The sequence below is a fragment of the Ursus arctos genome, unplaced genomic scaffold (assembly GCF_023065955.2).
Source record: "Ursus arctos isolate Adak ecotype North America unplaced genomic scaffold, UrsArc2.0 scaffold_22, whole genome shotgun sequence".
Lineage (NCBI taxonomy): Eukaryota > Metazoa > Chordata > Mammalia > Carnivora > Ursidae > Ursus > Ursus arctos.
In genome coordinates this window covers 42,363,888-42,379,320 of record NW_026622897.1, presented here as the reverse complement: position 1 = coordinate 42,379,320, position 15,433 = coordinate 42,363,888, and the positions used below count along the sequence as shown (strand labels likewise).

Below are 15,433 nucleotides of genomic sequence, written 5' to 3'. Positions count from 1 at the left end.
TAGATTAGAAAATTTTCACAACAGTTCTGTGAGATGGATATTTTTATGCCCATGTGACAGACATGAAGAAGAAATTGAGGCTTAGAATACTTGACTAATGTCACACAGTGACTTCATATGATTACTTGAAACCTAATGTTCTTCCAGTTTGTATCATAAATGTTGCCTCTTTTATTCTCCTAAGTACATATAGTAGATGCTTAGTGAAGATTAGGTGTGGAGTATTTATTATAAGTATAGGAGGGAAAAATTAGGGTAGGCTTTGGTATACTAGAAGATTTCATATGACTATCTTATTTGGTTATTTTGAGTTTCAAATGAGTTAATGCATGAAAAATGTTTAGAACTGTGTATGGCAAATAGTGCTCCAGAAATGTTGGCTATTATTGTTATTATTATTCTTATGGGGATAAGCCTTAAACAGCACTTGAAGGATAGCTTTAGAGAACTAGGAGGGAAGAGGAAGGAAGAACCTTCTGTGTAGAAGTGAATAATGTTAGCAAAAGTATAAAAATTATAAACATGAAATTTGAGGTAAGAATGGGAAAATCAACTTAATTGGTATGAAAAATTTATTTTAGGGATTATAAGGTTTGGTGGGTTTTTGTTTTTTTTTTTTAAATGATGGTCAGAGCAGGGCCAGATTATGGGAGACCTAAATAGAAAAAAAAAAAAAAAAGACAAATTTGAATTTGGTAAGATGGGCCATAGAGAGCCACTAAAGGGTTTTGAGCAGGGTAGTTGATATTGTTTCAGAAAGATTAGTCTGGCCACAGTATTTGGCATGGACATTGTAAAAGAATCAGAGAGAAGAAAGATGAAATGATAAGGACTGGGATTTGGGCGACAGTGGAGGATTAAAGAGAAAGAGGCAAAGTTGAGACTGGCATAGAAGGAAATGAAGACCTACTGACTGATATTTTCCTTCTTCCTCTTTCACTCCAATCTTTGCTATGAGCCAAGTATTGAAAACCTAAGTACCTCAAAAGAGGCACTATTGACAGAAAATCAGATGGTGTGCAAGGAAACTAGTTTGGGAAGAGACAAATTAAGTCCACTGTGTGAATAAGACTATCTTTGGTTGTGGAAACTCTGTGATAACAATAACTAAGTCATAATACATAGTGGTAATTTTTTCATATTATATTCTTCATTAAAAGATCACGAAACAGTTTAGAAAATAACTTTTTGTTGTTGTTGCATTGGCTATAAAAGATTCTGTGTTATGTCAAAAGTTTATAACAAAACCAAAAGTTGGTTTTCCTAAAGAGAAAATTTTGCCTTTCCCCCTGTGTCTCTCCGTAGGCTCCCAGAATCCTTACGGAAACTCAAAATGTGTCAGATATTTTTGTGTCTCTTCATCAAATCCACTTAATATAGGGGGCTGGACTGAACTATTTGCACATAGAATTTACTCTGTATTATAGGAAAATATTCTGGCAAAGAATGGTTATTAATTCTTGCTAATTTATTAGAAGTTATGAGAATAGATAGAAAGGGTCAAGGGTGGAGTCAAAGGCGAAGAACCAGTTCAGGAGCCTTATCGTGTACTAAACCTTCATCAACATAGTTTAATAGTTAGAAGTGTATAGACAGCTTGGTGATTAAGAACCCAGGCTTTAGAGTCAGTTTTTTGGGTTCAAATAATTACCCTTCTTGGCTGTGGTCAAATGTGTTTTCATGCTAAGTCTTGCGGAAATGATGGCACCTACTTTGTAGTTTGCTATGAGGATTAAATGATTTAATATCAGTACTGTGCCTATCATATAGTAAATGCTTAGAAAATGCTAATTATTACTATATTTGCTCATTCAGTATATATTAATTAAATTTTTACTCTGTGTCAGACACTATGCTAGTCACAGGGATGTAATAACAAGAGATGCGTGGAGTCTCACAGACCCTGCAGTTTAATGGGAGATGCAAACTACTAACAAGGTGCTTCTACTAGTGGGGACTCATTGGGCCTTGATAGCACAAAGGAAGGATTGCTAGTTCATCCAGCTTGGGCAGGGACAGCTTCTCCAAGGAAGTGACCTCTAATCTGAGATGGTCAGTCCTGGCCAAAAGAGCAACAGTGTTACGAACAGTGTGAGAGAGACGATTATATCTGTTCTAATATAGTTTTTGTCTTCTTTATAAAGAGCAGTAGTACAGATCTTGAACTCTCCATGCACACCCATGATTAAGAACCAAATTCTTTTGGAATAACAGCTATCGAGACTGCACAACTGCCACCTTGAGACAATCTCATTACGTGCCCCTTATGATTTAATAAGCTAGATGTTTTACCAAGTTTGTCCAAATGAGATGGAAGACAGTAATAGCTTTTTTCTTTTCTGAGTGTTGACATTTTCTTATTCTATTTATTGTAGGTCCCATGTTGCAGAACCTTAGTGTAGTATTATTGATCCCTTGATTTTGTCTGCATTTTATGGTATTTTCTGAAAGTTCAGCAGGTAGAGTTCTCTTAAGAAAGCTTAGTTATTCTTTATAAGAGCAATGACTCTTATAGTGAAGGTATAAATAACAAAAATGAAGACTAGTAAAGGATACGGATTGAATGGTATCTAATGGTGGCAACTGTTCCTCCCTCCCTCCCTCCCACCCTCCTCCTTCCCTCCCTCCCTTTTTCTTTTCTTTTCTTTTCTTTTCTTTTCTTTTCTTTTTCTTTTCTTTTCTTTCTTTCTTTCTTTCTTTCTTTCTTTCTTTCTTTCTTTCTTCCTTCCTTCCTTCCTTCCTTCCTTCCTTCCTTCCTTCCTTCCTTCCTCTCTCTCTCTCTCTCCCTCTTTCCTCATTGTTTGGGAAAAAAATACTTGTTTCGATGAGATAAGAATAGTGTCTTCGCCCGGACATTAGGTTTTTCAGAAGAGAAACAACTAGATTAGAAAAACATTGAATTTAAGGTTTTCTAATGAAACTATGTGAGGATACATGGAATCTTGACCATTTTATGGTTCTCATTCTTTAGTTCCCTCCATTTCTCTGAATATCTTTATATGACCTAATATGGCATTGCAGCTATTTTATGACTCAGAGTAACATGAGATATAACTTCATACTGAAAAATGAGAACCTTATTCAATTGTAACTATTAGTAGAATTTAGACAAAAAATAGAATTTTTGTGATCAACTAGTAGACCCAAGAAAATATTTCACCAGCTTTTTTTTTTTTTTTTTAAGATTTATTTATTTGACAGAGAGAGACACAGCGAGAGAGGGAAGCAGGGGAGTGGAAGAGGGAGAAGCAGGCCTCCTGCTGAGCAGGGAGCCCGATGCGGGGCTCGATACCAGGACCCTGGGATCATGACCTGAGCCGAAGGCAGACGCTTAACAACTGAGCCACCCAGGCGCCCCTCATCTGCTTTTTTGTTTGAAAGAACTTTAAGATGTGTAATATCTTAAAAAAGTGGTAACTTAAGTTAAAAGGGTGTATTGTAAAAGTGTTATGCTATATTTTACTTGGTTAATTTGATTTAAAATACCTGCATTGTTGGGGCGCCTGGGTGGCTCAGTCATTAAGCATTTGCCTTCGGCTCAGGGCGTGATCCCAGCAGTCTGGGATCGAGCCCCACATTGGGCTCCTCTGCTGGGAGCCTGCTTCTTCCTCTCCCACTCCCCTGCTTGTGTTCCCTCTCTCGCTGGCTGTCTCTCTCTCTGTTAAATAAATAAAATCTTAAAAAAAAAAAATACCTGCATTGTTGGGAAGCTTAGGAAGTTGGTGGAGTTAGGAGGACCCTAATCTCACCCCATCCCATGTTGACGACCAGATATCACTCACATCCATGTAAATATACTAGAGAGCAATCCAAAGATGGGAAGAACAAACTTCACAACTAAATGTAAAGAAGCTGCATCTGAGAGGGGCACCTCAGTGGCTTAGTTGGTTAAGCGTCTGCCTTCCACTAGGTCATGATCTCGGGTCATGGGATCGAGCCCCATATTGGGCTTGCTGCTCAGTGGGGAGTCTGCTTCTCCCTCTCACTCTCCCTCTGTGCTTTCCATCTCTTTCTCTCTCAAATAAATAAATAACATCTTTAGAGGGAAAAAAAAGAGCTGCATCTGAGAGGTTACAAAGGGTAGAAATAGTAGTTGGGAGCTGCCCCACAGGAGGGAGGATGCTGCAGGTGTAGAGAGGGGAAAGAAATGGTCTCTCACATACTATGGAGCCCAAACTGGAAGACAAATCCCCATAACATCTGGCTTTGAAAACGAGGGGGGCTGAATTCCATGAGTTTGTATAACCAGCAGGATTTGGAGCCTGGAGCTTAAAAAGTCAGCTGACTCAGCACTGGGCAAGATGGGAGAGTGACTGTAGCTGGGTCCCTCCCTTACAGAGAGGCAACATAGAAACAACAGTTTGCATAGTGCCTGGGACAAACAGGAGGAAGATCTGTTTATACTGTTGGGGGACGTCTCTGGGAACAAAGGAGGTGGGAGGCACCATTTTCCTCCCCTGCCATGCAGCATAAACATAGGGCCACCTGTGGGAGGCACTGTGCAGACACTTGCTACCTAACATGCTAGCAGTGTGCCTTGCCCATGCGTTCTGCTGAGGACTGGCACACTCCAAGCCTGCTGACCTCAGCCCTGAGCTCAGTTTGCTAACACCACTGCCCTGCCCCCAAGTTCTCCCGCAATGACTGAATGACACCTCCTCAGAGCTTGCAGACTGTGTCTCACTAATGCCACAGAGAGCAAGTAAAGCCCGCAACCGGTACAGAGTCAATGAAGATGTCTGGACTGAAAGAAAAAATGACTCAGATACGACACAAGCAGCACAAACAGAAGATTCCCCTGAAGTGCCAGGTTCTGGTGAACGGGGGACACTACACTGCAAAGCACTACAGGACCTCTTCTTCATGAAGCCATTACTTTCAAGAGCAGAAGATGTAGCTGACTTTCCTAACACATAGAAACTGACACAGAGAGATAGACAAAGTGAGGAAACAGAAGCATATGTCTCAAATGAAAGAACAGGACAAAATCACAGCAGGAAATTAAGTGAAACAGAAAAAAGTAAGATGCTTGATAGAGAATTTAAAGTAATGATCATAAAGATACTCAGTGGACTTCAGAAAAGGGTAGAAGACATCAGTGAAACTCTTGACAAAGAGATAAAAAATAACATCAGAGATGGAGAACTCAATAAATGAAATTAAAAATATAATAGATGGAATAAACAGTAGGCTACAGGAAGCAGAGGAGCCTATAAGTGACCTGGAGGATAAAGTAATGGAAAGCAATCAAGCTAAACAGGTGAGAGACAAATAAATACTATATAATGAGAATAGACTTAGAAAATTCAGTGACTCCATCAAACATGATAGCATTCACATTATAGGGATCTCAGAAGGAGAAGAGAGAGAAAGGGGGGGCAGAAAATGTATTTGAAGAAGTAATAGCTGAAAACCACCCAAATCTTGGGAGGGAAACGGAGATCCTGATTCAGGGGCACAGAGATTCCCCCGTTAGAATTCAACCTAAGGAGGTTCACACCAAGACACATAGTAATTAAAATGGTAAAAAATAGTAATAAAGAAAGAATTTTAAAGACTGTAAAAGAAGACAGTTATATACACAGGAAACCCCATAAGGCTATCAGCTGATTTTTCAGCAGAAACTTTGCAGACCAGAAAGACTGGTACAAGATAATGAAAGTGCTCAAAGGGAAAGATCTGCAGCCAAGAATATTCTATCCAGCAAGGCTGTCATTCAGAATAGAAGGAGTTTCACAGACAAACAAAAGTTAAAAGAATTCAGAACCACTAAACCAGCCCTACAAGAAATGCTAAGGGGAGCTTTATAAGAGGAACACAGAAATCATAAGAGTAAGAAAAAAGAGGAAACACAGAAAACAAAACAAAAAAAAATCCATAAAAATCAGTCAAGAAGCACAAAATAAAAGGATGTAAAATATGATACCAAATATCTGAAATGTGGAGAGGAAAGGAGTAAAGAATGAGTTCAAAATTAAGCAACCATTAACTAAGCATAGACTGCTATATGCAGAAGATGTTATATATAAACCTAATGGTAACTACAAGTCAAAAACAGTAATAAATTTGTAAAGAATAATGAATCCAAATATTTTGCTAAAGAAAGCCAACAGATCATGGCGGAAGAGAGCAAGAGAAGAAAGGAACAATAAAAATAACCATAGGTCAAGTAACAAAATGGCAATAAATACATGCATATCAATAATTACTTTGAATGTAAATGGACTAAATGCTCCAGTCAAGGTACATGGTGATGGAATGGATAAAAAAGCAAGACCCATCTATATGCAGCCCACCAGAGACTCATTTCAGACCTAAAGACAGACTGAAAGTGAAGGGATGGAGAAACATTTATCATGCAAATTGAAGTGAAAAGAAAGCCTGAGTAGCAATTTATATCAACAAAATAGACTTTCGTACAAGGGCTATAACAAGGGACAAAGAAGGACACTATATAATCATAAACAGTACAATTCAACAAGAAGATATAACAGTTGTAAATATTTATGAACCCAACATGGGAGCACCCAAATAAATACATAAAGCAGTTAATAACAAACATAAAGAAAATGATCAATAATAATACAATAATAATAGTAGAGGATTTCAACACCTCACTTACATCAATGGATAGATCAAGCAGAAAATCAACAAAGAAACAGTGGTTTTGAATGACACATTGGACCAGATCTAACAGATATAGTCAGAACATTCCATCCTAAGACAGCAGAATAGACATTCTTTTCAAGTGCACACGGAACATTCTCCAGAATAGATCACATATTAGACCACAAAACAAGTCTCAACAAATTCAGAAAGATTGAAGTCGTAAAAATACATCTTTTCTGACCACAATGCTATGTAAGTAGAAATCAAGCACAAGAAAAAACATGAAAAACACATGAATACGTAGGGGTTAAATAACATAGTACTAAACAGTGAATGGGTCAACCAAGAAATCAAAGATGAAATTTAAAAATACATGGAGACAAATGAAAATGCCAATACAGTAGTCCAAAATCTGGGATACAGCAAAAGCTGTTCTAAGAGGAAAGTTTATAGCAATATAGGCCTACCTTAGGAAGCAAGAAAAATCCTAAATAAACAGCCAGTCTAAGCTTAGATCTAAAAGAACTAGAGAAAGAACAACAAACAAAGCCAGAAGGCAGTAGAAGGTAGGAAATAATAAAGATTAGAGCAGAAATAAACAAAGTAGAAACTAAAAATACAGTAGAACAGATCAGTGAAATGAGGAGCTAGTTCTTTGAAAAGATCAACAAAATCGTAACTCTTTAGCCAGATTCATAAAAAAAGAGGACTCAAATAAATAAAATTAGAAATGAAAGGGAAGAAATAACAACTGACAGCACAGAAATACAAAAAGATTGTAAGAGAATGTTAACCCATGTCCTAGCAAACAGAAGTCTGGGACCAGATGGTTCACAGGCGAATTCTACCAAATATTTAAAGAAGAGTTAACTATTCTCCTCAAACTATTCCAAAAAATAGAAGAGGAAGGAAAACTTCTTAATGCATTCTGCGAAGCCAACATTACCCTGATACCAAAGCTAGATAAAGACACTACAAAAAAAAAAAAAAAAAAAAAACAGGTCAATATCTCTTTTTGAACACAGATGCAAGAATTCTCAACAAAATGTTAGCAAACTGAACCCAACAATACATTAAAAATTCATTCACCAGAATCAAGTGGAATTTATTCCTGGGGTGCAAGGGTGGTTCAGTATTCACAAGTCAATCAGTGTGATTCATCATATCAATAAAAGAAAGAATAAAAACCAAATGATCATTTCAATGGATGCAGAAAAAACATTTTATAATATAGAACATCCATTCATGATAAAAACCCTCAACAAAGTAGGATTAGAGGGAACACCTCAACATAATAAAGGCCATAAATGAAAAACCCACAGCTAACATAATACTCAAATGGAAAACTGAGAGCGTTTCCCCTAAGGTCAGGAACAAGACAGAGATGTCCACTCTCACCACTCATATTTAACATAGTACTGGAAGTCCTAGCCACGTTGATCAGAAAAGAGGAAAGAAGAAAAGGCATCCAAATTGTTAAGGAAGAAGTAAAACTTTCTCTATTGCATTAGACATGGTACTATATATAGAAAACCTTAAAGACTCCACCAAAAAGCTACTAGAACTGATAAGTGAATTCAGTAAGATTGCACAATACCAAATCAACAAACAGAAATTCTTGATATTTTTATATACTAATAATGAAGCAACAGAAAGAGAAATTAAGAAAGCAATCCCATTTACAGTTGCACCAAAGGTAATAAGATATCTAGGAATAAACTTAAGGAAGGAGGTAAAAGATTTGTACTCTGAAAACTATAAAACATTGCTAAAAGATGTTGAGGTTTCCACACAAACAAGTGGAAAGATAATCTGTGCTCATGGATTGGAAGAACAAATATTATGAAAGTGTCCATACTACACAACTGTACACAATCTGCAGATTTAGTGTTATCCCTATCAAAATACGAACAACATTTTTCACAGAACTAGAACAAACAATCCTAAAATTTGATTGGAACCACAGAAGACCCCGAATAGCCAAAACAATTTTGAAAAAGAAAAGCAAAGTTGGAGGTGTCACAATTCCAGACTTCAAGTTATACTACAAAGCTGTAGTAATCAAAACAGTATGGTACTGGCACAAAATAGGCACATAGATCAATGGAACAGAATAGAAAACCCAGAAGTAAACTCACAATTATATGGTCAGTTAATCTTTGACAAAGCAGGAAAGAATATCCAATGGGAAAAAGACAGTCTCTTCGACAAATGGTGTTGGGAAAACTGGACAGCAACACGCAGAAGAATGAAACTGGCCCACTGGCTTACACCATATACAAAGTTAAATTCAAAATGGATTAAAGACCTAAATGTGAGATATAAAACCACAAAAATCCTAGAAGAGAGCATAGGCAGTAACTTCTCTGACATTGGATGTAGCACCTGAAAAGCAAATAATTCAATTTAAAAATAGGCGGACAACACAAACAGTCATTTCTCCAAAGAAGACATCCAGATGTCCAACGGACACATGAAAAGATACCATCAATGATCATCAGGGAAATGCCAATCAAAACTACAATGAGTTATCACCTTAATACCTGTCAGAATGGCTAAAATCAAAAACACAGGAAACAATAGGTGTTGGCAAGGATGTGGAGAAATAGGAACCCTTTTGCACTGTTTGTCGGAATGCAAAATGCTACAGCCATGCTGGAAAATAGTATAGAGATTCCCCAGAAAGTTGAAAATGGAACTACCCTACAATCTAGTAATCGCAGTACTGGATATTTACCCCAAAAATACAGAAACACTAATTCAAAGAGACACATGTACCCCTATGTTTATTGCAACATTATTTACAATAGCTAAATTATGGAAGCAGCTCAAGTGTCCATCAATAGATGAATGGATAAAGAAGAGGAGATATATATATATATATATATATATATATATATATATATACACACACACGTGTGTGTGTATGTGTGTATATGTGTGTATATGTGTGTGTGTGTGTGTATATATATATATATATATATATATAACACAATATTACTGAGCCACAAAAAAGAATGAAATCTTGCCATTTGCAACAACATGGATGAAGCAAGAGAGTATAATGCTAAGTGAAATAAGCCAGCTAGAGAAAGACAAATACCATATTATTTTACACATATGTAGAATTTAGGAAATTAAACAAATGAGCAAAGGGAAAAAATGAGAGAGTGAGACAAACGAAGAAACAGACTCAACTATAGAGCACACACTGATGGTTACCAGAGGATAGGTGGTGGGGGGATGGGTGAAATAGGTGAAGGATTAATAGTACGCTTATTGTGATGAACACTGAATAATGTGTGGAATTGTTGAATCAGTGTATTGTACACCTGAAACTAATATAACACTATATATTAACTATGCTGAAACTAAAATATAAAACTTAATAGAAGAATTTCCATTATTAAAGAAATGGCTGTCAACATTTTCTAAGTATTCAGATTTTAAAAGCCTGTATATAAAGGATAAGATTTTATGTAAATTTTGAAAAACATTATTTCAAATGATAAGGTACTCTCTAAAATGTATTTGTATATTAACAGAATCAGGGCGTTTTTTTCCTTATTGTCTTTTTCCTTTTATTTATTTATTTTTTTTAAGGTGAAAATACCTCACATTGTGCTCTTTTCTTTAGGTTTATTGTAGGGAAGGAAGAAATTCCCACACATTCTTATTCACCAGAAGCAGCATATGCAAAAGTGGAACAAAAGACAGAGAAACATGAAGAAAAGCCAAGAAGAACGAATATAATTGCTCTAATCAGGAAACTTGTGGATTCAGTGTAAGTTTTTCATCTTGATATTTAGCATACTTTGTTACTATATATATATATATATATATTATATATATATATATATCTTACCGGAAACAGCACATGGAGTTTTATATTTCAAATAGATTTATATGAATTTGTAATAGTTTTCTATGTCAAACTAGACACAGTTGCGGGAGGTTAGAATGGGGAACTTTATGAAACAGGTTAATAAGCACTAATCAAACATCCCAAATGTGGGAAGGAGAAAGAAAAGTTCTGGGACACAGGAATAATAAGGAGCAAACCTTACATAAAGGTTTTTTTGTAAGAGTAGAAATTTTCAGGGCTTTGGAAATGGAATAAAACATCTTTATTTGTATATTATACAAAGAAGTCTGAATTTCATACAAATATTACTTGCATTTCAAGTATAGATATTTAAGAAAATTAGTTTAGTGATTAAAAATTAGAATATCAGTTAATAAAAATAATCTTGGTAGTGGTATTTTAGAGAGTGTTAAATGAATAGTAAATATAGAAAGTTAGGGATCAGTTATGGGAAGCTGAAGTCATAAATCAGACCTGTCTTAGACTCTCATTTTACCCCTGCTGGCTTTGTGACTTTGGGCAAGTGATTTAACCACTCTGGACCCTAAAGTCCTCATCTGTTAAGTTGGGTTAATGATCTCTTTTAAGGAGTGTTGCGTCTATTAAATGAAATAACATATGAGTTGCCTTACATACATGAGCACAGAGTAGGTGCTCAAAATTTTTTTACTGAATTTAAAGACTTTGTCTCCATTTTAGTATATACCACATACAGAAGGTAAGAGGCAGGGAGGGAATAACAGATGGCAGGAATAATTGTGGTAGTGAACTTTAAAAAAAGATTATGTATATCTTTTTTTGTTTTATTATTTTTTCATCATGATAAGTGCACTCCTTAATCTCCGTGACCTGTTTCACCCATATCCCTACCTACCTCTCCTCTGATAACCAGCAGTTTGTTCTCTAGAGTTAAGATTCTGTTTCTTGGTTAGTCTCTCTCTTTCCTCTTTTTTTTTTCCTTTGCTCATTTGTTTCCTAACTTCCACATATGAATAATATATGGTTGAATAATATTACATTGTGTGTATATGTGTGTGTGTGCGGGCGTGTGTGTGTGTGTGTGTGTGTGTGTGTATACCACCTCTTTTTTATCCATTCTTCAATGGACATGGGCTGCTTCCATAATTTGGCTATTGTAAATATAGTTGTAATAAACATAGAGGTGCATATATCCCTTTGAATTAGTGTCTTGTAATTTTTGGGTAAATACCCACTAGTGCGATTGGTAATGAACTTCTTAAGCAAGTTCAAAATAGTTACGGATCACCTGAGTGGAGAAAAGAGACAGGGAATCCCTATTCATGGAAATCATGAGGAGAATGCAGAGAATGTATTATGTGGGTAATCGATGCCTTGGGTATCGGAACTAATCAGGTCACGGCAGAACTTGTCAGAGTGACCTCAGTGAGTCCACTGCTATGGAAGCAGATGCAGGGTAAGACAGGAGATGGGTAGTCCAGGTTTTGAGAAGTTTTAATAACAGACTGAGGGAAGATTAAATGACAGTATAGCTGATACCAGAATTTAACTTCACTAGCAAAGAGGGTTTAACGATTTCTGTGTAGTTCCAGTAGCACTGGCTGAGGAATGTCTTGAAGAGGACACTAGCAGTATGAAGAGTGGTGGTTTACTTACGGCCACCCTTCTCTGATTCACTTCTTTTAGGCCCCAGCTTTAATTCCTCAACTTCACATGGCCAGATACGTCCCATCATTCTGATGACATAAGGGCTACGGTCAGTAGGAGCTCCTGTTGTCACCCTTGTCTGTGAAAGGCTGCCTGTATTCTCCAGCTGTGGTGCAGAATTGGATTTCCGCAAGGGTTTTGCTAATCAGTTTGCAAATGGAATTAGAGAGATGTGGAGCCAGAATATCACTCTACGAATTATTGTTACAAATGAAAAAGTTACTGTGTTTCAACCATGAAGCTAATTAGCTGCAGTCTGCAAGAGTTACGAGGCCTACTCCTTTCGGAACATGAATGCTTCACAGAGAAAAGGGGAGAGAGCCAGACCCATGTTAGATATTTTACTTACCTTTTTACGCCTCAAGTGAATATATAGTCCTGGAGTCAACATACCAAATAATTAAAAATCTGTGTGTCTTGAACAGTAGTCCCCCCAGAAGAAACATATGCTAAATGCTGGAGGACCAAGTGGTTTGCATTTAAATCACAAATAACATACTTTTGAATTCCCACATGATCTATTACTGTATTTGTTTTAAAAACTGAATTTTGAGTTCTAATACTGTATCATGTTTCTTTTCCAGATGTTTTCCCTCAAATATAATTAAGTATAAATTCCTGTAACCTGAGCACTTTCTCGTTAGATTGTTGCTCAAGTACTGACTTCATGGGTGATTTATGACCATTATACACTACAGTAAGCAACTTAAAGCTTCCAGAAGATTTGGCAGAGTATAAAGATAATATATACATATTTTTTATATTTAGTCACAAATATTTACCAATGTTTTTTCTGTTCCGCATTTAAGTGTTTTGACTGCAGTCACATATTTTATACACTGTGTCAAATGGTGAACTGAAAAGAAAAAAAAATCTGTTATCTTTGCTTTTTTATGTCCTAAGAAACCAAAAGATGCATGCATTTAGAAACAAGTAGATGATGTTTTCTCCTTTTTTGGTTAGAGAGTTTTAAGCACATCTACACACACACATCATTTATTATTTTTGTTTTATTTCAGATGTAAGCATGGACCAAGGCACAGATGTTGCAAACACTATGAAGATAATTGCATCTCTTATTGCATTAAAGTAAGTATATAAAATTATCACTATTAACTATGGGGAATATGTATAGAAATAACTTTTTAAAGATTTTATTTCTTAGAGAGAAAAACCGTGAGTAGGGGAAGGGGCAGAGGGAGAGGGAGAAGCGGACTCCCCACTGAGCGCAGAGCCAGATGCTGGGCTCCATCCCAGGACCCTAGATCCTGACCTGAGTCGAAGTCAGACACTCAACTGGCTGAGTCACCCAGGCGCCCCGAATGGAAATAACTTTTTAGGGGCGCCTGGGTGGCACAGTCGTTAAGCATCTGCCTTCGGCCCAGGGCGTGATCCCAGCATTCTGGGATCAAGCCCCACATCAGGCTCCTCTGCTAGGAGCCTGCCTTTTCCTCTCCCTCTCCCCCTGCTTGTGTTCCCTCTCTCGCTGGCTGTCTCTCTCTGTCAAATAAATAAATAAATTCTTTAGAAAAAAAAAAGGAAATAACTTTTTACTTAAAGCATGATTTCAAAGTAAGTGAAAAAATAGATAGTAATTGCTATCATTCTTTGCATCCGACTTGAAGAATACAAAACTTGTGAAAAATAGATAACAATTTAGCTTTTAGTATTCATTTACCAGATCCTTGGTTAATTAATTTTAAAATTTGCTTATTTAAAAATTAGTGAAGGGGCACCTGGGTGGCTCAGTCAGTTAAGTGTCTGCCTTTGGCTCAGGTCATGATCTCATGGTGTTGGAATTGAGCCCCACATTGGGCTCCTTGCTCAGCTTCTCGCCCTTCCTCTCCTTGTGCCCCTCTCCCCTGCTCATGTTTCTCTCTCTCTCTCTCTCTCTCTCGCTCTGTCTCAAATAAATAAATAAAATCTTTGAAAAAAATTAATGTAAAACTTTCAAAGTAGAAGAGAAGGTGAAGCAACAACAGCAAAAAAGGCAGAAAAATAAAGTTATTAAAATTTATATTTTGTAACGTATTCTCATTAAAGTACATTCTAGAGCAAGGTCCCTGGAGTATGCTGTGTACTATTGGATTAACAATCACACACATACCCTGTGCACAGTCTGGTACAGTGGCATCTGGTGTTGGACTTACATTTTTTAAGGCATGGAGGTAACTGGAGTATGTCCACAGTTGCTCTACGTGAAGGAAGTTAGCTATGCCCACTGGTATAAATTCCTTCCTCCCTAACATATTTGTGTGGTAGAGTGTCTCTCCTCGCCCATCCCCGCTCTGTGCCTGTCGTCCTCCCATCCTCCCTCACCACTGCTGGGGAGGAAGTTATTTTCATTGCAGCTAGTTGGGCACAGGCGGCACCACCTGCTACAAGTTCTTTAGTTTAGGGTGGGGCTCTCACAATCCTGAAGCTTTAAAAAGTTTATGTTCTTCCTTATAATAGCTGATCCCCCCTCATTTGATGATGGGAAGTTGTATAGCACCCCCCAAAAATAGCCTCCTGGCAGTCACTCTTGGGAAGGGAGACTGTATCACATTAGTGCTTCTGAATGTGAATGCCTGTGGTCTGATACTGATGGTGGCATATACCCAAGCCAACACTTACCCTTAGAGTCCCTGATGATATGAACAGAGGTTAAAGCAGTAGAGTACTTTTTCAGTTGTGCAGTGGTTTCTGATACACTTCTTCCACATCTGATTTCCTGTCCCGCTTGTACGCTGGCGGGGGGACGCAATGTTGCTGGCAGCCCTCAGGGTCTGCCAGCTCCCAGAGAGGAGTTATTCCCTCCAAATGGATATAATTCTGATTTAAGGGGAGACTTCAGGAGGGGAACTAAGAGAAATAGTCTGATTTAATCAGAGGTATTTGAGAAAGTTTGGGAAGAGGGGAAGTGATATGAAAAAAAGATTATATGAGAAAGTTAGGGAGAATTGCTGAGGAAGGAAAATATCTAGTCATTGTTTCAAATGTGTACCAGTCCTATAAACTTGGCAGTTTATGTATAAATTGGAATATTGTCCATGAATGTAAAATTATTTGGAGACCTGTAGGTGAGGAATTTACATAGTACAATATTTTGATAGTGCACCTCATCCTTCCATCAGCTCAGTTATACCACATGTTAAATCACATCCCTGAGTAAATATTCATATGAATTAGCCTTCCCTGCAGCTCACTATCCTCCATTCATACTTTTTTTGGTTCCTTGTAACTGCCAATCTCTGTTGTCTTTATGCTTTCTGTCCAAGCTATCTGAAATGT

General features: G+C 37.1%; 1 protein-coding gene across 2 annotated transcripts in view; it reads left to right on the top strand.

Moving 5' to 3' along the window:
- TMEM135 (transmembrane protein 135) overlaps positions 1-15,433 on the top strand; it is a 253,268-nt gene that overhangs the window by 215,629 nt on the left and 22,206 nt on the right. For both annotated transcript variants that reach the window (XM_026518285.4, XM_048217349.2), the window contains 2 exons: positions 10,247-10,393; positions 13,180-13,249. In XM_026518285.4, the coding sequence (XP_026374070.2) occupies positions 10,247-10,393; positions 13,180-13,249 (217 nt within the window). The remainder of the gene's footprint in view (positions 1-10,246; positions 10,394-13,179; positions 13,250-15,433) is intronic.